At 38.1% G+C, this 24,105-nt stretch overlaps 2 protein-coding genes across 2 annotated transcripts; both read right to left on the reverse strand.

The window, feature by feature from the left end:
• Nucleotides 1–2,759: 2,759 nt before the first annotated feature.
• LOC109414202 (hatching enzyme 1.2) lies at nt 2,760–4,390 on the reverse strand. Its single transcript, XM_019687998.3, has 3 exons — nt 4,222–4,390; nt 3,980–4,159; nt 2,760–3,760 (listed from the first exon to the last, which is right to left on the reverse strand). Exons 1-3 carry the CDS (start codon nt 4,334–4,336, stop codon nt 3,024–3,026), a joined length of 1,032 nt encoding a protein of 343 aa, XP_019543543.3. The 5' UTR covers nt 4,337–4,390; the 3' UTR covers nt 2,760–3,023.
• Nucleotides 4,391–4,562: 172 nt separating this feature from the next.
• On the reverse strand, nt 4,563–5,773 carry LOC109414201 (astacin-like metalloprotease toxin 2). The gene is made up of 5 exons (XM_062842442.1): nt 5,676–5,773; nt 5,414–5,490; nt 5,256–5,372; nt 5,035–5,192; nt 4,563–4,975 (listed from the first exon to the last, which is right to left on the reverse strand). The coding sequence occupies exons 1-5, from the start codon at nt 5,771–5,773 to the stop codon at nt 4,604–4,606; spliced, it is 822 nt and encodes a 273-aa protein (XP_062698426.1). The 3' UTR covers nt 4,563–4,603.
• Nucleotides 5,774–24,105: the final 18,332 nt, after the last annotated feature.

Here is a 24,105-nt window from a genome sequence, read left to right on the forward strand (position 1 = left end):
CCTGGAAGAATCTCTAGAGGAACTCCTGGTAAAGTTATTCCAGGCGAATTGCTGGAAGAATCCTTCTGGAGGATTTTCTGGAAGAAACTTCGAAGGATTTCCTGGAGGAATCCCTGGAAAAACCCATGGAGAAATCTCTAGAGGAATCCCTGAAGCAATTCACGAAGGAATCTCAGAAGAAATTCCTAGAGAAATGCCTGAAGCAATCCCTAAAAAAATCCTGAGGATAATCCTGGAGAATTTCCTGGGGATTTCTAAAAAAAATCTCCAAAAGATTTTCTGGAAAAAATCCTAGAGAAATTGCTGACATAATTTCTGAAGGATGTCCAGAAGCATTTCCTCGATCAATTCCTAGAGAAATTGCTGGAGGAATTCCTGAAGAAATTCTTGGGGTAATTCCTGGAGAATTTCCTAGAAGTGTTCCTGGAGAAATTCCTGGATAAAATCCTGGAGGAATGCCTGGAGGAATTCCAGGAGGTTTTCTATTGGGAATTCCTGGAGGAATCTTTGGAGGAGTTCTTGCAACAATTACTGGATGAAATGCTGGGGAAATCTCCAGATGAACCATGGGAGAAATTTCTGAAAATACCCCTGAGAAATTCCTGGAGGAATTTCTAGAGAAAGTTCTTGAGGAATTCCTGGAGAAATCCTCGAAGGAAATTCTCAAGGAATCTATAAGATCCCCCCTGCCTCCCTCTGGCTACGTCCATGACTCCAGTTAAGGTGAAGATATACCGAAGCCACAACTCAAGCACAAATTTGAAGGCAAATGTGAGACGTGGCCGAGGATAAGGACTGCAGCCACGAACCAATTGGTTGGTGAAGAATTGTTGATTCAGGTGTATTACAATTGTTATTAACGCCAAATAAAGGAAATATACACAATCATTGGTTGGTAATGTTTTGTAACTCAAAACAGCGAAAAAGATGTTATTACGACTGTAGAGAGCACGTTTCATGTTATCCATATCCATCATCCAGGAATTAGTGTACGATTCTGAATATCCCGAAGCTAGGTCATAGTCTCTGATTGTAGCTCCAGTAAGTATAATAGATTATACAACATCACTCTATATAGCCAAAACAGAAACTTCAATTGCTGTAGATGGTAGATTTTTAACATCACAATAGTTTGGATGACCTTGAATATTCAGTAGATTTACTGGACATAATGGAATATAAATCGTAGTTTTGTATAATGAATGAAGTTACCGTTACACTCGTAGACTTTAGGATCTGAACTTAAGAACAGTTTGGATGACCTAGGATATCCAAACTGATCTGATACCGTCTTTTGAACTTTCAGAAGACTTACTGGACATAATGGAATACAAATAGTAGCTTTGTATAATGAAAGAAGTTACTGTTACACCCGTAGACTTTAGGATCTAAACTCAAGAACAGTTTGGAAGACCTAGGCTATCCGAACTGATCTGATATTGTGTTTTGAACTTCCAGAAGACTTACTGGACATAATGGAATACAAATAGTAGCTTTGTATAATGAAAGAAGTTACCGTTACACCCGTAGACTTTAGGATCTGAACTCAGGAACAGTTTGGATGGCCTAGGATATCCCGACTGATCTGATACCGTCTTTCAAACTTTCAGAAGACTTACTGGACATAATGGAATACAAATCGTAGATTTGTATAATAGAAGAAGTTACTGTTACACCCGTAGACTTCGGGATCTCAACTCAAGAACAGTTTGGATGGCCTAGGATATCCCGACTGATCTGATACCGTCTTTTAAACTTTCAGAAGACTTACTGAACATAATGGAATACAAATCGTAGATTTGTATAATGAAAGAAGTTACTGTTACACCCATAGACTTCAGGATCTGAACTCAAGAACAGTTTGGATGGCCTAGGATATCTGAACTGATCTGATACTGTTTTTTGAACTTCCAGAAGACTTACTGGACATGATGGAATATAAATCGTAGCTTTGTGTAATGAAAGAAGTTACTGTTACACCCGTAGACTTTAGGATATAAACTCAAGAGCAGTTTGGAAGACCTTGGTTATTCCGACTGATCTGATACCGTCTTTCAAACTTTAAGAAGACTTACTGGACATAATGGAATACATTTTTACATAACTATCCAATCTTACAATGTGGTATTCGTTCTCGGGACAGACGTATCTCCTAACAAATAGCTTTGTATAATGAAAAAAGTTACAGTTACACCCGTAGACTTTAGAATCTGAACTCAAGAACAGTTTAGAAGACCTAGATTATTCCGACTGATCTGATACCGTCTTTTGAACTTTCAGAAGACTTACTGGACATAATGGAATACAAATGGTAGATTTGTATAATAGAAGAAGTTACTGTTACACCCGTAGACTTCAGGATCTGAACTCAAGAACAGTTTGGATGGCCTAGGATATCCGAACTGATCTGATACCGTCTTTTAAACTTTCAGAAGACTTACTGAACATAATGGAATACAAATCGTAGATTTGTATAATGAAAGAAGTTACTGTTACACCCATAGACTTCAGGATCTGAACTCAAGAACAGTTTGGATGGCCTAGGATATCTGAACTGATCTGATACTGTTTTTTGAACTTCTAGAAGAATTACTGGACATGATGGAATACAAATCGTAGCTTTGTGTAATGAAAGAAGTTACTGTTACACCCGTAGATTTTAGGATCTAAACTCAAGAGCAGTTTGGAAGACCTTGGTTATTCCGACTGATCTGATGCCGTCTTTCAAACTTTAAGAAAACTTACTGGACATGATGGAATACAAATCATAGATTTTAATAATGAAAGAAGTTATCGTCACTCTCGTAGACTTCAGGATCTGAATTCAAGAGCAGTTTGGATGGCCAAGGATAACACAAAACTGATTACACTCATTTAAAGAGGGTATTCTGCTTAAAGGGTTCGAAAATTCAGTACAATAATCAGGTTTATACTACCTAGTCTACCAAACATGAATAACAACACCTTCAACGAAAGTTTGCTGATTCTATCTAGCATAATGAATTCATTTTTGATTTGAAAAGTCATCCTTTTCTGGAATCCAGCATTTTCTTAAGATCTTCCTCCATCTTCTGCTTGTTGCTGTTCGACATTTTCATGTAAGCTGTAGTCTTCTTAACGTTAACCGTCTGCTTGGTTGTGGAGACCTTCGGAGTCGGCGTTGTTACCTTGTGGATCGGTTCAGCCGGAATCCATTCCTGTGGCACGGGAAGCGGTTCCTTTGGCTCCGGAACTCCACAATACATGATGTTGATCAACAGGGCGTCGTACTTGGTGAGCGTTGGGCCCTGCCCGAAGGTTCCATTCCACGGGATCAGGGGCTCCATTGTCCGCAGGGTTTGCGGTTTGACGGAGAACGAAGTATTCATGTAATGCATGATGCTTCCAATGTCGTACGGTACGTTGAAGTTGGTCGTCTCGGTCTCTTCTACCAGTTGGAAGTTGAAGTACACCGATGGGTCCGGAATCATGTGATCGTAGATGATTTCAATGTAGTCGTCGCGATCGAGTCGATTGTGCTCATGGTGGAATCCAAGGGCGTGCATCAATTCGTGAATGGGGGTTGTGAGGGCGTTTGCACAGCCCGGTTGTAGATGAACCCGAGTCTTGCCACGTCCTCGGCCGACATCGGCCCAACATCCGTACTGTCGGTTGTCGATCGATACGTAGGATTGTTCCGTGGTACGTTTTTTGAACCGTACGCAGGTGTACTTCTCGAATTCCCGCATCGCTCCGTAGATAAATCGAAGTTCGGTACTATCTGCGGAAAAGTTTGTGAATCGTGTCCCAGTCAACCAGTCATCGTATAAGATGTTGTATAAGATGTTAAAGTGGAGGCCGTTTGCGTACATTTTACATGCGCCTAAATGGAGGCATGCACGCATATGGCCTCCACTTTATCATCTTATGCAACACCTTATACGATGACTGGTTGTCTGGGGTGTATGTAGACTAATAAAGCTTCCCTGAATCAACTTACTAAATGAGCCGTCCATGTCGTAGACTACGGTAGCATTCGGCCATCGGAAGTATGAGCTGGAGTTTCCAACAAGTGCGTTTCGCAACTTCGGCATGGGCAGAGCCATATCACCTCCTACCAAGTTTCCCAGTTGCCATGGCTGGATTCCTGAAGAAGGGTCCAACTTTCTTATCAGTTCGTCTATGATGGAGAAGACAGCGTGAGTTATGTAAGAAATAATAGGTTATAGAATAACAAATTACCAACTCTCGGATCAATTGTTCGATACAGCGCAGTTCCATAACTCGACAAATCGCTTACGCTGAACTTCGCTGCGACGTGGTAGACCAAACCGGCTACCAGAACAAATACGTACATCTTCTAGCTGCCAAGCAGACGTAATGTTTTCGTAGAAATGCCAAATAATCCCAAAGATGAGTCTGTTTTCAAGGGCATACTCAAAACTGTATTACTAAATGGTCCATTGTTCTGTACCACCCCGAATGGGAATTGAGGTATTGTTAATATTAGCAAACAACGTCAATAGAATTTATCACATCAATCTAACACATTAACCGCAATGTTTTCTGATGTTCAAAAAAAATAGTCACACTTATATCCATTTTTATCGGGTTGTTATTTATTTCAAACGCAGTAAAGAAAGTTGATCGAAATGATATCTAGCGCGCTGAGTCGATCTCGTTGTCCAATCGTAGTAACAGCTGTATTTTTTGTAGCTATAGTAACCAAACGCTGCGGGTCTTTGCTATACATGAAAGGTTTGTAGTGCATAATACTGTCGTAGTCGTAGGGTAACGGAAAAGCAAAACTCGTCCACGGTTCCACTATTTCAAAGTTGAACAAAATCTCAGGCCTTTGGATAATATTTTTGTACATGATCTGCACGTACTGGTCACGATCAGGACGCGTGTGCTGGTGTAGAAATCCTAACGTGTGCATAAGCTCATGGAGAACAGTTCCTTCGGAGTCGAAGCATCCGGGACCTAGGTTGAGTTCCTGGAACGAGAAAAGCAGTTTGAATCGACATTCTTACTCAAAGAAGGCCTTGGATGCACCGATACTCCGAGAGACCTTCCTGTGTCAGCCCAGCAACCAGTGGATTCGGCTGTTATTCTAACGTAGCCTACTTCATATTTCCTTTCCACGAATCGAACGCAAGAAATCAACTCGATGCTTTTCATGGCTTGCTTGATTGCCTGAAGCTCATCACCAGCTGTTATAACGTACGATTTGATCATTTTTGCGCTTATGTATTGAATTTTCCTGATATGCTTACTGAAATGACCGTCGATTTGATAAATGACTGTTGCGTTCAACCACTTGTAGTTTGGTGGTAAGAAATTTTGTATTGCGTTTCCATAAGTAAAGCTTTCATTCTGCGATTCTGGTTTATCTACTACGTATTTGTTATGAATTATTCATATTCATTGTTACAGAAAACTGTTATACTTTCCACCGAGCTAAGCTGACAACTTATCACAATCAGTAGAAGCTCCCCGAGCTTTGTCATTCTGATTTTCCCCACGGATGTTACTTGTCCCTCAAAGCGATAACTACCGAGAGCACCAAGCACTAACACTCCCAATCAACTCCGATGTTCTGCGGGAAAAGTTTCTTTGAAAAGTCAACTGAAATATACAAACTCAAAAGCAACAACGAGCACAACATTTCATCAACAGAGACAGACCATCTTTACCTTTTGGCCACATAATGGAGCCGAGGAGGGAACGGTACCACCACCTTACCACCGTAGTATACCTTGAGTTGAGCGCTTAAACAATTCACAGCATTCATCGAATGCCGGCTTCAGGTGCAGAAACGAACGTAGATACGAACGGAGCCTTAATTCATTCCGGCTAAGTAAACTTCAAACACACATGGACGGAACTTTGGCTGCAAAGCTGGGTGGGTATCACACATCGTTCGTTTCGGAAAGGTTTCCTGTCGGTTGCAAGGTGAATAATTAAATGCCTGGTCGAACTTGTTGATTTGAGCTGGATGTAATTTGAAACTGTAAATTCGTTTGAAAATTTGTATGGAAAGATATAACAAGTTATACCTACATTAGATAAATTTCTTGTTCATATCCAAAGACGCACACACATAGCGAATTACATCAAAAGCACTGACAAACAGACGTAAAACTGTCAAAATTACCATCGAATAACGTTCATTTTAAATATTCAAAGTTGTGGCCTACACAACCAGAGGCGCGCGAATCGTTTGTCTTTGCGTTTGACGTTTCACACTAGCGCCTTCTGTTGATATTATTGCACAACGTAGTGTTTTGTGCAACATGTCCACCAGGTGATGGAAACGTGAATTGGGTTTCATGAAAATTGTTCTAGGTGTTACCACAGACAAATAAACGTAACTATTAGAGGATGCTCATCAATAACTTTTTACTGATGTCTTTTTAATGAGCACACTGCCACCTGTTGGTTGAGCCGCACGAGACACTGTCGGTCATGATGAATTTCAATTTGACGTTTGTCTAACCCTTACACTACTACACGAATCGCCTGTAATTATCGTTTGCATCATTCAGCAACGTATACACTGGCAAACGGCAAAGCGATCGAAAACTAGCGCCTCTGGTGGAAGGATCGCGAAAATCGAATGCAATTTGAATTGATGGTTAAATGGATGTGCCAATCCGTTTTGAAGAGTGTTACGTCTGTTTATCTGTACATGGTCAAGGATCTAAAGGTGGCAGTAGTGAGCAAACGTCAAGTAAGGTAACCTTTGCTCAATTTATAGCATTAAAATATCATAATTAAACTACACTTAAACCCCATTTTACGACCGAAACTTGAGGATCGTAAACTCAGATTGAGCGCAAATTGCGGGAGCGCTATTTGGGATGTTGTGCGTAAACGGGATTCAGTTTGTGACGATCAAAATTACAAAATTCTTTAAATGTGATAAGTTACTTTAGCTTGAAAATTACTTAGTTGTTTTGTAAGGTGATTCCCAGTGGTTCCCAACTTACGGCCATGGACCAAGCGAATTTACCAAGAATCCAAAGTGTGAGGATGAAATAAAAATATTTTTCGTTTTCCATACAAAGCTCAGTGATTCCCAATTTAGGGTCACAGGCCAGAATATTTTTTCTAGAATCAAAAGTATCAAAAAAGAAGCGTATTGTGTCTTGGATATTATGATAAATATTTTTTTCTGCCCCCTCAAAATTTGAAATTTAGCCAATTTTTTTTATGGAAGGGGGGGGGGCAGACAAAAAGTCAAAATGAAATTTGTATCAGCTTGATTCATTTTAGAAAATTTGAACTGAATATTCAAATACATATTATTGGTTATGGAACAATGATGAGCTGAGATGCCAAGACGCTTGTCCTTAAAACCCTCACATTTGTACTACTGTGTATAGTTGTGCAGCATAGTTGTCCCATTTTATTTTTTTGACTAAGCAGAAGAGTGAGCTGTGATTAGTGAGGCGTGAGTAGTGAACAATGTAGACTGTCAAGCAATGGCTGTGATGCAGTCAAAAGTGTGAGGCAGTTAGAACCGAAGAGTGAGCAGTGAGTAGAAGGAATGAGCAGTAATTTCTCATTATTGAGCAATGAAGAACGAGTAGTGAGAAGTTAGTATAGAAAAATAAGCAGTGAAGAGTAAAGCGTCAGCAGGGAAGAGTGATAAGTGAAAAATAAGCAGTCGAAAAGCAGTGAGAAGTGAATTGTAAGGAATAAAAAAATAGTGATGATGAAGGAACATTGAAGGGTGAGGGGTGAGGTGTGAGAAGATATAAGTGGGAAGTATTAAGTGTGGTGTGAGGAGTGAGAAGTGTGGTGTGAGAATTGACTAGTGAAGACGGAGCAATCAGAGAAGTGTTAGGAATGAGCAGTGAAAAGAGAAGTATGTGATAAAGTGAGTAGTGAGAAATGAGGAATATAGCGTGAGTAGTGAAGATTGATGAATGAGGAGTGAGTGTACACACTCAAAACAGATTTGCGGGCTCGGCAAAAACGCGCACAGCCGTCTGCTCAGTAAAACTATCAGCTGATATCCCAGCAAAAAGTGACATTTGTTAGCTGACTCTCAGCAAAACGATTGCCGAAGCTCAGCAATGAACTGTCAAAATTGCTGAGATCTCAGCAAAATTGTTGTTTGCTGATTACTCGGCTGTGCAAATCTCGGCAAAAGAATGGAAAAATGCTGATATCCCGGCAATCTAAATTAAGTGTGTAGGTATGAGTATTGAAAAGAAATTGAATTTTACTGCCAAGGATATCTTCCAGGCATTCCTTCGAACATCCTCTTATCTTATCGAAGTTTTCCTTCAGACGTTCATCATTCCTTTAAAGAGTTATTACATAATATAATCTTCCAAGTAATAAATCATTCTCCAATAATTCCTTTGACAAGTTTTTTAAAGATTTCTTCGAAATTCTCTCATACATAGTTGAAGAATTTCATCAAGTTACTTCTCCAATATTTTCTGCAAGTTTCTTACAGAAACTCCTTCAAGAAATTCTATTGGATTCTTCGGGTGTATTTGCAAGGAATTCTGCAGAAATACCTTCAGAATTCTTTTAGTGAATTTTCGAAATATTTCATTAGCGATTTTCCAAGGATTCTATCATAATTATTTCAAGCCTTTAAGAAATTCCTTCAACAATTTCTCCAAGTATTTCTTCAATTTTCTGCAAAGAATAGTCCAGCAGTTTCTCCAAGTATGTATTTAACAAGAACTTCTTCAGAATTTGTCCCAAGAATTCCTTCAAAAATTCCACCAGGAATTCGCCCTTAACCTTCTTCGTGCATTAGTTTAAGCTCACCCCGCTGACGTAGTGCACGTTTTGGAGCCATAATGACCCCAATGCACGACTTGGGTTAATTTTTGCAAGGTTCAATTAGGGAATTTTTCATAGTATTTCTTAAAGAATTTCTCCAAAACTCCTTCAGAAATTCTTCCGATTCTCACAGCGCGTTTCTTCAGGAATACCTCCAACAATAATTAGATATTTTCAAAATCAATCCTTTGGAAAATTCTCAAAGGTTTTCTTTAATAATTGCATTATGCATTATTGGAGCTTTTCCAATAAGTTTCCAAGAAAATACTTCAGAAGATTTTATTTTTCAAAACGTTTACTATGAATTCCTCTAAAAACTTCTACAGAAATTTCATCAAGGATTCCTATAGAAATTTCTGTAAGGAATACTAAAGACACTTACACCGTCTTCGGCTAGGGGCCGCACAGACTGAACATTACTAACATTAGACAACGGACAGCACATATAACACCCAGTGGCCCAGTGGAGAATTTTTCGTTTGACGAAAAGTTTTCCCCGACTGGAGCGGGAATCGAACCCACACTCCGAGGCTTACGAGACACCTAAACGACTGACGCCGCTAACCGCTCGGCCACGAAGCCCACGAAGATTTTTCTGAGAGATTTTTTCTTTAAGTTTAAGAGTATTTTTCATAGTATTGCTTTGGGAATTTATCAATTGGGACTTTAAATTCCTCCAAGGATTACTTCAGGGATTGCTTTAATTATTTACCTAAAAAAGCTTTCAACAATTTCTCAAGAAATTCGTTCAAGAATGTTTCACAATGTTTCTGGCAATCTTCCAAGTATTTCTTTGCGATTTTTTCCAATCAATTATGTTGGAGTTCCCATAAAGATCACTTTCGAAATTTTTCCTAAGAATCCTCCAAAAATTCTTTCAAAAACTTCCCAAATCATTCCTTTATGAATTTTTCCATGTTTTACTTTAGAAATTTCCCCAACTAACGGAGCTCGTCAAGGATATTTTAGAAAATTCTTTTAAGAATTTCATCAGAGCTTCATTCAAGGTTTTCTTAAGATTCTCTTAAAAGACGCTGGCATAGCACACGTTAAGCGTGTCTGTCTGGGCCATATTCACTCCAACATCTTACTAGAATCATGAAACTCTTCCAATAATTCTTCCAGCGTTTTCCTCAAGAACTCTTTCATTTTTTTCAGGAATTTTTCCTATGATATTCTAAGGTATTTTTTATGAATTCATCTAGAAATGCCTTGAGGATCTTCATCTGAAATTTTCTCCAAGAACTCCTTTAAGAATTCGTCAGTGATTCCTTTTTTATATAGCATTTCTTCAGAAATTCTTCCTAGGATTTGGCGCTGTCTTCAAGAACTTAGGACGTTTTTCTAGGATTCCATTGGATATCTTTTTAAGATTTCGCCCTGAATTTTTCCAAGGATTTCTTCTGAAATTTCTGAACTCTGAATGATTGTTCAAGTAATTCTCTTGCGATTTCAAATATTGCTCTTGCGATTTCTCAGAAGATTCTTCAAGAATTCCCTTCTACATGAATTCCATTAAGCATTTCTCCAAAGAATTTAAAAGTCTTCAATGGTTCCCTCAGCAAGAACTATCAAGTATTTTTGGTATATTTGTTCCGAAATTTGTCCAAGCACCCTTACAGGAATTCCTCCAAGCATTCGATCATGGATATCTATCATGAATTCCTTCTAGGTTTGACCAAATACATTGATTTAAAGATTTCTTCAGAAGTTCTCCCAAGATTTTTTTCAGAATTTTTTTTCTAATTTCAGCCAAAGTTTTTCAGGGATTCTAAGAGGAATTTCTTTGAAAATTGAACAAAAAGAAATCTTCAGAAATTCCTTCAGAGATTTCTTTAGAAATTCCTGAATCGGTTTCTTCTAGAAAAAAAAATATTTAAGAAGTCTTCAAAGAGGTGTTCCTAGGATTTTCTAAGGAGAAATTTTAATTTCTTTATTAATTTCTTAAATTTTTTGCTTCAAATATTCTCTAAGGAGAAATTTTAATTCCTTTAAGCGCTTTTTGAAGATTTTTCCCAAGATTTCATCGGAAAATCCCGCAAGGACTTTTACAGTAGGTTTACTAAGAAAATCTAAAGGATTTTTTTTCGAAAAATATCTCTGGAGCACCTCTAAAGAGTGCTTCAAAATTCATCTTAGGAATACTATAGCCATTCATCAAAAATTTTTAAGCAATTGCTTCCAGGAATCTAGGGTCCTTTCCAAATTTCTTAAAAAAAATCAAAGCATATCATCAACTACTTCTCCAGTTATTCCTTTAGAAATTTCTTCAAATATCTTTCTTGTTATTGTAACAAAGTTATTCAAGCTTTTCAACAATGATGTACTTTGTGCTTCCTCATAGATTTGTTTAGAAATGCCTCCAAGAATTAACTCGAGAATGTCTTGAACACCTCTTAAAGAATAAAGTGATAAATACATGGATTGGATTTTTATAAGATTTTACCGGAATTATTCCAAAGATTTTTTTTTGGGAAACCTTTTGTTGTTTTTGTTGTCTTTTTCTTATGAAAATTTCTTCAAGAATTTCTTTAAATATTTCATAAGAAATTTCTTTAACATCTTCTCAAGCAATTCTACTAAGGATTGCTTAAAGAGCTTAAGCGCAATGTTGAATTTAGAGCCACTATTTTGAATTTTAGACCGCCATCTTGGATATTCTGATCACCATTTTTGGAATCCGGACTTCTTCCCCATACAAAATATACCCATATTGCGTTGTTTTAGAGCCTAAACACCATTAAACAGCCGCCATGAATTTTGAGCCACCTTGAATATTAGGTTGCCATCTTGACTTTTGGGCCGACATCGTGAAATTTCTGGTCTCCAATGTTGATTTCTACACAAAGTTCGTCAAGCATGCAGAAGGTTACAAAAATCGCCGCAGTTTGATGTACCGCATGATGAGGCTAGGTTCAGTTTTATATCCAGCTTTTTACGCTAGCGCGAGGGGTGATTCGAATATGACGTTTCTTGCCGACGACCAAATTTCAGTTCGATGCTATCCTAGTAGACCGTTGTAATTTGTTGATTAAAGTGTCAACATTTTTCACTTGATTAGTTTGCAATCAACAGCGATCCTCAGAATATTTTGAAATAGTGTTACATATTTTTTATTTATTCTTTTCTAGAAATTACTCTAGCTGGGCCAGTTATACCAGTACTGGTCTGGATCATTTAAATGGCCATAACTCTGGAGCGCCTTGACAGAACCGGACCATTTTTAATAGCAAACAATGCGGTAAAATTCCGGTTCGATTCAAGCAAAAATTCGAAAAATCGACCAAGGGAAGTGCCTTAGGAATGAGTGGCTTTTTTGTACACAGACATACATACACACACATACATACATACAATTCATTGAACTTAGTTGATTGGTATACCTATCTTGACTCTTCGAGCCTTCTATCGAAAATTCGTTTTTTAAGTGAACATATAGCCTATCGGTACACTTCGGTGTACGAGAAAGGCAAAAAGTACATTCTTTAAAAGTTTTGAATCGCATTTCATCGCTCCATACGAGGCTCCATAGATTGCACTTAGAAAGATAAAATTCTACTCTTTCACATATAAAATATGGATTGTGAGGTAAAATTTGGTACATTCCCAACTTTTGAAAAGCTTGAACCGATTCAAACATACTGTGGAATCTTTTGACGCATAAAATTGAGAGAACCCCCGCGCCATCTATGAATACCTAACCAACCGGGAAACTTTAGCAATTATTTATTGAATTTTCCATCCCCATTCGATCATAACTTGAGTCGAGGACTTGTTAATTTATTCTAATGACCCGATATAATTTCCCATCAAGAGCGTTTGGAGAAGTTTTCCGCTTCACTTACCTACCCACTTTCCAATCCACCGCACCGCCTTGAGGCGCACGGACATAACATTCCCTTACTACCTACAAACAACGAACCTTCCCTTCATGCGTTAATTGATTTCCTGATGCGGTAAACCGAGTTTCCAGTTTCCTTTTAATATCAATCATCGAAAAGTTTTGCCGCCAGTGGCCCGATTAGAAGCACACAGGCTGCTGGGATCCAAATCTTCCACGTCACTGCTCACTAGATGTGTAAACTAGCTATCAAACACGAGACATTGGGAATTTTTCTCGTTCCAGCAGGTAAGCTTTTCCATGTCCTTGATTAGCGAACATCCGGATTGGAAGTTTTTGAGGCGTTATTTTCGGCATGGGAACGAGTTGTTTCTGTGGATTTCTCATCCAGCTTATTGAGACTTTCTATAGCGTACGCACTCTGTGTGACTCTGGTCTAATCAAGTGGAAGCAAAGCCAGAATCCAGTAGTGAAAGTTATCATACTAGGTAGGGTAGGTAATCAAAATTTGAACCAAATTGCGGCTTTCTGAAGCAGTGCAAATTTTAAGTCATTTTTTCTCCCACATGGGAATAATTTACTACGGCAAAATCGTATGCACCTGAAAGCAAATATACTATATTAACAATATAGGTCACTTCGTGTTTTCACATACAACGAAATGGAGACGCCGTTTACGAATGATTACAGCACACCCTGTTGTCAGAAAAAGTCAATAATTGTATTTTGATCAATTTTTGTTTACCGTGCAAGGTGACATTTCTCGAAAAAAGATCTTAGGGGTGTCAAAGTTTTTTGTTCCCAAATAATCGATTTATAAATAATCGATTTACAATATAAACAAACCAAATAATATTTCATTAGATGACATCTACGAATACATCTGTAGAAGAATTTGAATGCTCCCTCATTGTAACGTCACCGAAATCATTTCACTTAGAAATTTAAAATTTTCGCCCTCAAAATTAACTTATATTTTGCCCTGGAGGTTGCTATTTTTTTTTGATAATGGCTTAAATTATCATCTTTCTTAATGTCCACGCTGACATACATACATCGGATTAAATAGCTTACAAAAAATCCGGAAGATCACCAACCAAGTGCACGTCAAATTTCTTGTGGCAGAGTGCAAGACATTGAATCCAAGGATCCAAGGGTGCACCACAAGCTAATGGACCGATGCACGAACTTAATAATTTCAACGTTTTAGCGTTCCGTGCTTACAAAAAATGAGTTATTTTCGATTAATTTCGTTGTTCTTCCGGAGTGAACTGTGAGTTTATTCGAATACTGATTGTTTTATTCCGGACTAATCGGCTTTGTTGTTGGATGTGTGAACATTGTGCTGTCAAAGATTGGACATTCACACAATCGTCGCGAAATCCTTGCAAAGCTCATTGTTTTTAAATATACAGTAGACGTTCGATAACTGCAACATGTTTACGTTTCACTTAGCAAATGAAACTCAATAACTGCAACAACTGACAGACGTCAAAGAACTGTCAGTTGCTGCAGAATGCAACCAATGTGCATACGGAAAACGTTGCACTGCAACAAAAGTGCATGCGAAAAACATCGCATCGCTGTTGACATTTCGTTTTGACGGATAGCGGTGCGATAACTGCAAAATTGTTGCACTTAGCGGACTTGCACATAAAAATCATTGCAGTTAAAGCGTTTGCACCGAGCGACCGTCTACTGTACAGTCATGGGCTTCTGGGTGAACTTCAGTTAGTAAAAATAAATATTCTGGCAAATTCGCCTGCTGCAGAGTGATAATCCTCCATAAATTGAGTCAGGCATTCCTTCAGATGTTCTTTCTGCATTCCTTCTGGTTTTCTAACGGAAGTTCCTTCTCAGTTTCCTCTTTTCCTTTGCTAACCGGAAAAATCCGCATTTATCCGTTGCTAACCGTCGTTAACCGCGTCTAACTGCACCTGTGACTCAGTTAGCAATGGTTAGGAACGGATATATGCATACGGATTTTCCGATTAGAAAAGGATATGTCATTCTCCTTGGTTTTCTTCTAGAGTTTTTTTTTCTGAGATTCATTCAGGAGCTCTTTTTGAAATTCCTCCAGGTGTGCCTTCAGAGATTGATTTAAAGTTTTTTTTTCTTTAATTTCTCCAGAGGTTCCTTCGAGGGACCCCCATGCCTACTGAAATTACTCTAGCAATTTCTTCTGATGTTTCTTCAAAAATTACTTCTATAGGAATCTTCAAGAATTCTCTTCTAGGATTCGTCAAAAAGTTCCTTAGGTATAGGATTTCCTTATAGGAGTTTCTTGGAGTCTTTCTTGGATTCCTGCAGTAGCTCAGGCGTTTTTTTACGAATACCTCCCGAAGTTCCTTCTGGAACTCCTCCAAAATTTTCCAAGAACGACCAGGAGTTGTTTCAAGGATTTATCCAAAAGTTCCTTCAAAAATTCCTCCTTCTGGGAATTTCAACCGGGATTTCTACCAGTATTCTTCCAAAAGTTCCTTCCGAAATTCACTCCGTCCTTTTAGAATTTCCAGCGAGTGAAAATTTGGGATTCTTCAAGGAACTTCGTTTGAAATTCCGGAGAAATTCCGAAGTGACTTTGTAAAACTCCAACGCGATTTTATATGAACAATTTAATAAATATTTTCCGAGGGATCTTTCCAGGATTCCTTTAGAAGTTCCCTCTTTGAAGTATCAGAAATCTTCCAGGAATTATTTTCGTGATTTCTTCCGAGATTTCTATACATTTGGAATGTCTTCAGAAGTATTTTTTTCCGGGATTCCCAGAAGGAATAAGTGAAGACTAGATTTGTAGTAATGAGTTGGTTTGTTGTATGGTGAGATGCTAAACTCTCCGTTTCTGCATTGAAACGGTGCAAACTCATGGGTATTATGATTCTTAGCCTAGTTTGATGCTGCTTGAGCAAAACTTTAGGGAATTATGTTGTTGAAGTTGCAATAAATGAGAATACAACAACACAGTTACACAAAGTTTTGCTTTCGAATAGTTTTGGCGTTTCCGTCTTTTCGGGGTCAAAAACAACTAAATGTTTTTTTCTTCCAACGTTACGATCCTTATTGGATCTTCCTCAGGGAATCGAATAAAGATCCAATAAGGATCGAAACGTTGGAAGAAGAAAACATTTAGTTGTTTTTGACCCCGAAAAGACGGAAACGCCAAAACTATTCGAAAGTCTTTAAAACAGTCGTCGTCAATATAACAAAGTTTTGCTCAAACAGCATCAAATCACACAAGCAGTCATAAAACCCTTCCTTTTTTGTTACCATTATTGCAATTACCATTTTATTGCAGCAACGGAGAGTTTACTTTCTCATTATATAAAAATTCAGCTTATTACTACAAATCTAGTATTTCACTGACTGCGTTATTTTTCTTGGAGATATGTAATCCCAGATAAAAACAATGTTGGAGTATGGAGGAGGAACGCTGGAACGCTTTCCCTAAGCAATCCCGAAAGGAGTTCCTAAAATAATTCGAGAATTAATTCTAGGAGGAATCCTCCAAGAGCTTCTGGAGGAATCTTGGAGAAAAAAAATCCAGTGTGCAATTCTTAAAGGGATCCCACAAGGAAATTCTTGTGTAATTTCCGGAGAAAATACCGTTCATAACTCGCTAACGGAAAGTTCGCTTTGGGTCGTCTGTGTTTTAGTCTCTGTTATGAACGTTTATCGGTTCAAATTTACTTCTCATCTGCAACTTCGCATGTCGCGCGAGTCGCGACTTCGATTTGGTGCTGCGACGATAATATACGCCAGAAATTGTTCAAGAAGAGGGAATTAAATTTGTTCTAATTCGCGTAGTTAAAAAAAATGATTAATGTTTAATCGATTATTTCAGAAGAAATGGGCATCCCCACCATGCAATGACAGTTCGACAGAATAAACGTCATTCGGATAGCGCATGCATTTAGTGTGTAGTAGTACCTCTTCTGACGCTTGGTGGCGCCACATTCACTAAAAAGGTGTCGCCAAAAAATCGTAAGAGTGACCTATATTGTTAATATAGTATATTTGCTGAAAGCCACGGGTATAAGCTTTCTGTTAAATGGTAAAAATTTTGTATTTGCACCGAATTTCATTGAAACATTTGATTTTTCATCAACAATGATTTTAATCTTAATTTGAACCATCGTAATCATAATTTGAACCAATTTTAATCTTAATTTGAACTACTGGCGGCAGCAGCTCGAGCAACTCCCAAAACAGCCAATTCCATGCTAAACAATGAAAAATCACATGAATCTGCTAATTCTCATACCTATTTTTCATTAGGCAGTAGAATTTCAACTCAGAATGTTTGGAATTCTTTAGGAATTTGGAAACTAAATTTGGATTTTTTCATCTCTCAAGAGTAAACAAAGCAACCACTAGCGCAATCTACAGGCCAACACTAGAAGCTCACCACCGTTTACTAGTTCAAATTTAGATTACAAATGGTTCAACTTAAGATAACATTCTCCAAGTAAGAATCACTTAAATTTGATAATTTTATGACAAATAATGCGCAATATTATTCGGTTGGTCGATTCTACGATAAATAAGCTTTCATTTGACGTGTTCACATATTGCGTGTGATACAATGCATGAGCTGAACGAGTGCACCGAAAATGTGCTTTCTCTTGGGGGAAATGGGTGAAATCACACTGATTTTTCAATTGCCTGTTTTCCATGATAAAAACGCTTTTTTCAATGCTTTTAAAGTCCATGTTATCAGGTTATATTACGGAAAGCTGTTTAACATCTTTTTCGGTACAATATTTGCCTGAAAAGTACGTCGTTTTAATGAATTTAGAAATGGTTCAAATTAAGATTACAATTTGACTAGTTCAAAGTTTGATTTCTTACCCTACGTGTGGCTGATCAAAGTTTAGAGCAATCCTGGCCAAGTTTTCATCAAAGTTTAATTCCCATCACATGCGGTTCCATTAAAAACCCTATTCCGTAGCATGATTCGCATTCCCGCCAGAACACCCAGGGGACATATGAATGGGTAAAATCGCATACGCATCGCAGCCATTCATCAAAAATTCCCCATAACTTATGGGCCTAGTTGTAGCAGTCAGTAGTCAGTAGGCACTGGCTTGAATGGAACGAACGTGTTTGGGGCGCCTACTGTGATCCGAGAGTGCGACATGAGAACGAACTGTGCTGCATGCAAACAATAGGCAATAGTAGGCCATGCCATGGGTGGGTGTGAGCCCGGAACCTTCTTGTTGAAGGGCATTGTTCGATGGGGACTGTGTGTTGTATAGTGGAGGCGACGTAATCAAAAGTTTTCCCCTGTCACGGTGCTGATTCTGGGAGCTGCTGATGGGGGAACGTTATCATATGATGGTGTTCGAGGGGTGTTTTCTATTGTTTGCTGGCAGCTTCAATATGCTATTTATCTTGCTAGTGACTAGTGTTGGAAATTGTGGTTTTTGTTCTGATTTTGCAGTTTCGGAGAAAGCTAATCACTCTGGGAAATCATATGTACTGAAACGTCACTAGAAAAGCTAACAGAATATTGAAAAATTGATAATAAGTACAAGACTAATACTGCTGTTATTGAACGGCTACAATCAACATAGGTCTGAAAGGATATCCTTGAAAAAATATAGGAAAAACCCTCAATAATTTCATCTTAAACTTATATGTACAAAAAGTCATCAGCCGCGTTCAAATTCAAATTGTTTTGAAATAAAGATAACAGAGCAAACTAGAATCAAAAATTTAAAACAGTGACTTTTTTTCAATCACATTGGTAAAAATTACATTTGTATTAATTTTAAAATGCGTGAACATTTCTTGCATCATAATATCATGATGCAGATGTATGATTTCAGGAATACGCAATAACATGATCTCGATTAAGCAGCCTCAGCTAACTACTTAAGATGCTCACTTTCAAAACATTCTTATTTAAATCAACTCATTTAAATCGCTCAAGGGGGCTTTTCCTTCTTTCTAAATTTTGAATTAAAATAAATAATAATAATAATAAACCAACTCATTTGTCTCGACCGCTAGTATTCTAGACCTAGTTATTTCTTAAAGTCTGACATTGTTTCCCTCCGTGTCCCGATTAGCCGTTCTAGATTTATCAGCTACTTTCACGCTATTGGAATGTCGACGGTGGAGATACGGCAGCGTTGATTTTGAATATCCACATACCGATATACTCCCACTCCCTACACTTACTTGTCTCTATTGTCGTTCGCGCGTACCTACATATCTGACGGCCCTCGTTCAGGCACAATAATGTGCAAGATGATATTCATGATGTATGGGCCTTAGCCTGTTATGCTCCTGTATGGGATAGGATGGCCTCATTTCCTATTCCTGCTAGCTGAAAGCACGCCGTCCGTGGTGTGGTTAAGTCGAACAAGTAACAGACTGGTACGCAGTGTGCGGTTTCTACAGACAGAAAAGGCATACGATGTAGTTCGACACACGTACGTACGTACAACGCGGTACTTTTCTTCAGTGAAGTCGCAACAGAGTACCGTAGGATTGGGTTAAATCAGTATAAGTATTGTGAAAATGATAAGCACGGAATAGTCTTAGAATTTAATATGCGAATATGAATATTGAATTGTATAATAATTATGCGAAGGGTGACGGGTTCGATTCCTGGCCGGTCCAGCAACTTTTCATGAACGTAATTTCCTTGACTTTCTTGGGCATAGTGTATCTTCGTGCCTGCCTCACGATATACACTACACAAGCAGAGGAAACTCCCCCGAACGAGCTAGGGCTGAAAATTTATGAATTTTGATAGTCGCACGCCAGGGATTGACTCAGGTCGTTCGATAAATTGCCGCATCCCTGGGGGTATGGTATTTTATTCTGATGGTCCCATTAGGCCTCGTGGGTCCTACCTTCTACCCCACACGCATCTTAGAAGTAAAAAGCATGTTTTACTATATCTTTCGTTGTGTCACGATCCCGTGTATGTCCATCAGCGTTTTACCATCGTCATATTCTAATTAAAATGTGCTCTAAGAAAATCAATAGTCAAACGTTTAAATTCTGCGAGGTTCGTCGTATCCTTGGCAACGAGTTGAAAATTTAAATTTCCTATAACACAATGATCTCTGAGTTATGGTTTCCCCTATTCCCCTATTCCCATATTCCCCTATTATGGAGTCTGAAGTCCGCAGCTCCTCTGGTATTGTGTTGATGAACATCACTATTATACTGAACTCCTTGTTCTAAATATGCAGGCAGTTTTCCCGTTTCCATTTTGTGAAGAAACACTGAACACACAGCAAATAATTTTGTAATATCCAGGTGCGTAATTTCTGGCGATTGATCCATTTTTGAACATTTAACACACTCACCATGTACACCCTGGTTGGCATTGAAAAGTGTCAAACAAACCCATTCCAACAGTTACCTAGAAAGAGTATCATAATAATCACCCACCTTCTAACTCGGCGAAATAGTCGAGAGGTAAGGGAAATGCCTCACAATCAACGGATCAGTTTACGAATCCATGCCAATATTTTACTTATATATGATTCATCTGTCGATCCGGTTCTATCGAGTGCTAGACCCGCTTTCAAGCTGCGGCGGCTGATTTGCTGCGTGGAAAGGATGTAGTTTGTACATAATTTTTACGAAGCGACTAATGTACAGCGAAAATGATGTGATATCACAAGATTTTTTTTGCTGTGTAATGTCTTCCATAGCTAACTCGAGTTCATTCAGTAACTGATCATCCAGTTTGTCTAAGCATTTTTGCAATCTTGGTATATGCTGGATCTCTATTCCTCAAGAATAAACCTTCAGTTGTATTGTACTGAGTACATCTTTGCCGGAATGTCCCTAAAGATAGTTTCATCTACTCGTATACTGCATATACTCATCGCAGAGCATACTCCTATAGGTATGTTAATTTACGTATTCCCGAAAAAAAAAATCTTGAAGATATCACTGAAAGAAACTATCAAGGTATTCATGTAAGAATTCCCTGGAGGAATTCTCCAAGATTTTCTTGAAGGTATTTCCAGAGAATTCGCAAATACTGGAATCCACCTGTCGGAATTTCCAGACAAATCGCTGTGGAATGCCTGGACAAATTCATGGCGGAATTCCTAGAGGAAACCCTAAAGGAATTTCTGCTGAAATGCCAACAGGAATTCCTGGAGAAAGCCCCGGATGAATTTGGGAAAGAATCTCTGGAGGATTCCTGGATGAAATCCTGGAGAAAATCTGACAAGAATTCCTACGGAAATGCCTATAGAAATTCCTGGGTGAATCCCTGGAGGAATGCCTAGAGAAATCCCTTAATGAATTCTTGAAGGATTTCCTGGAGGATATCCATAAGGAACTCCTGGAAGAACCCCTGAAGGTGAAGATATTAGGAAATCACACTGGTGAATAATCGATCAACTTTTCATCGCAAATTGACATGGTTCTGCAGATTTGTGCTTTTGAAAATCCAGGTGTGGCTTTGTCATATCTTCACCTGAAGGAATGCCTAGAGGAATACCTGGAGGAATGCGTGAATGAATTCCTAGAGGAATATCTGAATAAATTCTGGAAAGAATCCCTATAGGAGTTTGTAACGGACATTGCAAGCAGGCACTGGTGCGTTCCGTACGATCATTTTGGATGACCAGTTAGTGTTGGTTTGAGCCGTACATCGATCGGTCGCCTTTTTATTGTACACTCCGTAACTGAATAAATTGAAATCTTTCCACGTTCATTATCATTATTTCGTGTCGCGAGTTTTATTATTCGCCGTCTTTTCCATTACGTTACAAGTTTTTGAAGGGAATGCTTGGAGAAATTCCTGGTGGAATGCTTAGAGGGATATCTGGAAGAATGCCCATGGACATACCTGGAAGAATTCCTGGAGGAACTCCTGGAGAAATGTCTGGACGAATATCTGGAGGAATGCCTGGAAGTAGTATCTATATTCTATATATAGTTTTTGAATTTTAAAAAATATATTGATTTTTTGAGCCTTTTCTGAGCCATTACGATTTTTTTTCAGATTTTTAGAACTTTTTTTTGGTAAATACCTAAAATTAATTTCAAAGAGATTTTTTGAAATCACCTTTTGACAGCTTGCCAACTGTATGACAGCTCCGCCAGTACAAAAAGCGATGAGGGGAGATTCGACAAATCGCTCCCATACCAACTTCAAATTGATTTTTAAATAGGTTCCCGGGCACCAACATTCATGAAAATTTGGATTTCGGCTCAGTTTGGCATGCAGATTCAGAATATGGAATTATCTCAACATCACTTAAGAAGTCAATTTCGGAACTTGCTTCGGAAATATTCTAATCAGGATTCTGACGAATATATTTTCGTGGAAGATTCTGTAGTAGATATTTTTTTCTTCCGTGCCGAGATAATCCGAGAAATCATTGTCATGGTCACGATGGGTGAAGAAAACTAACATTAGAAATGTCGCGTTAAAAAAAAACAGTATTGGGCGATTTTCTGGGGGAAACGTGGGGGAAAACTAGTATCACAAATCGAACTGAATTTGTTCCTGACATTTATATCTTACTATAAAGTCTATGGTACAACGTTTGCTGGGACAGCTAGTTATTATATACTTTTGGAATATTCAGGGTCGTTTAAACTGTCTTGGAGTATAATCCTTGATATCTACAGCTGAACAGCAGTTTTTTTTAGTAATAAATGGTTTTCCAACTATAATCTAAGTCACCGTTGGGATTGTACGAACTATTCTAACATTTTTTTTGGAAATAAATTACTCTGAATAGCTGAACTTCAGATCTACATCAGACTACAGTAAACATGCATAGTTTTGTGTTTTTTTGTGTAAACCAAACTGTTATGCAGGTTAGTTATTCATATTATCAACTGTTCCCATATGTTTTCATGTGATTTACTTGTAGAATTATTTTCTATACAGCCATTTCATAGAAAAACGATATGGTGCAACTCCGATTATCGTGAAACTTGGTGGTTTTTAGTTCATCGAAAATAATTAGACCCGTATTTTTTTTTATTTCGACCAATTTTCAAATTTCAAAAAATCATAACTTTTGAACCAGTTAACCGATTTAAAACTTTTATTTTTGTTTGAAAGCTATTGAATTCTAGTTTTCAGAAAAAAATACGTTCAATTGACCAAATTCTGTTTTTGTGCAAAAAATATACAAATTTATTAGTTTTTTTTTACGTTTTTATGGTCTTGGGACCAAAGAGGTTTCCTATTTTTATATTTTTATCAGAAAGTTCAGGAAATTTGACGTAACATATCAAAAAATCAGAGATGTATGTTTTTTAGTTTTTGATATACCTATGTTTTAATAAATTTTTAATAAAAGGGAAAATTTTCTCATACAAAACTTTTTTTTTAAATATGATTATATTTTGAACCCTTATACATGTATGGATACTAAAAAGACCAGGAATCACTCAAAAAAGCAATACAAGGCATAGTTTTATGAAGATTTACACTATCAGGCAATTTTAGAGCAGCTAGTATTAAAGTATATGACACACGATATTCAAAAAAAAAACTCAAATACTAAAAAACGCGGGTGGTCGATTGTTTGTCTTCCTCGTGAAGGTCATATTATTTATCAAAGTGAATCCAGATCCAACGATACCTTCCCTACTAACAAGCAACCCTTCCTACAACCACAGAAAAACAGACGTCACACTCTCATCGCTTCTCATCGATCACCTTTTTAACGGTTGATTCGAATGTTCAGTAGTAGGTTGATTGACCACTCGCGGCGCTGGTATCGTTTTTGTTCCTGTCTGACGTTTAGAATAGGGGCGATTTATGACGATGTTTTTTAATGAAATTTGTTCTAAGTGTTACGTCTGTTTCTCTGTGTGGTGGAGACGTGCGGTAAACGCCAACTTTCACAGAACAAAGGTTGATACTAAGATTTCTTCCCCCTTCCAACCTGACTGCAAGGACGTGGCCGGCGCCGTTAATGTACCGTTAAAGAGAGCCTCTGAAGCGTGCACAGTGAGAATTGTTGACCACTCCCAGTCAATCGTTCAGTTGATTCATTGTGGCACTGTCATTAGTTTGGGTCAATGTTTCTTGAGTTCCACGGAGGTACAGTCCTTACGGTTGATAATGTTGCATAACTCTGTGTTCAGTATCATCGCGATTATGATCGATTAGTGTCCGACTGATTCCGACTACCACAGACGCTCTTATGTGCGACAACATAAAATGGTTGCACAACGCTTCATACAGCGCGAGTGCGGTGCAATTTCAGGCTCAAACTGACACGCGTCCTGAAAGGTTAACAATATTTTGGATAACGAACATCAGATGTTCGCTCTACTTTCTGAAGATTATCTGAACATGGTAGATTTGAATGATGTAAATACCATTACACTCGTAAGCTTCATGCTGTAAACTCAAGGACAGTTTGGATAACCTAGCACTCCCCAAAAAATATCTTTCACCAGCTTTAGATTTTTTTATGTTTTACGTATGTTTATGTTTATGTGTTTCTAAGGCACCAACACTA

Source organism: Aedes albopictus, chromosome 3, assembly GCF_035046485.1.
Source record: "Aedes albopictus strain Foshan chromosome 3, AalbF5, whole genome shotgun sequence".
NCBI classification, from domain to species: Eukaryota; Metazoa; Arthropoda; class Insecta; order Diptera; family Culicidae; genus Aedes; species Aedes albopictus.

Bases quoted from the DNA above. Each gene is read 5' to 3' on its own strand.
- LOC109414202 (XM_019687998.3), bottom strand. From the start codon at position 4,336: ATGTACGTATTTGTTCTGGTAGCCGGTTTGGTCTACCACGTCGCAGCG. The intron at 4,160-4,221 runs GTAATTTGTTAT...TCTCCATCATAG, and splicing joins AACAATTGATCCGAGAGTTG to ACGAACTGATAAGAAAGTTG. The intron at 3,761-3,979 runs GTAAGTTGATTC...ACTTTTCCGCAG, and splicing joins CGACATGGACGGCTCATTTA to ATAGTACCGAACTTCGATTT.
- LOC109414201 (XM_062842442.1), bottom strand. From the start codon at position 5,773: ATGAATGCTGTGAATTGTTTAAGCGCTCAACTCAAGGTATACTACGGT. The intron at 5,491-5,675 runs GTAAAGATGGTC...GGGGAAAATCAG, and splicing joins CTCCATTATGTGGCCAAAAG to AATGACAAAGCTCGGGGAGC. The intron at 5,373-5,413 runs GTAACAATGAAT...AATACGTAGTAG, and splicing joins GGAAAGTATAACAGTTTTCT to ATAAACCAGAATCGCAGAAT.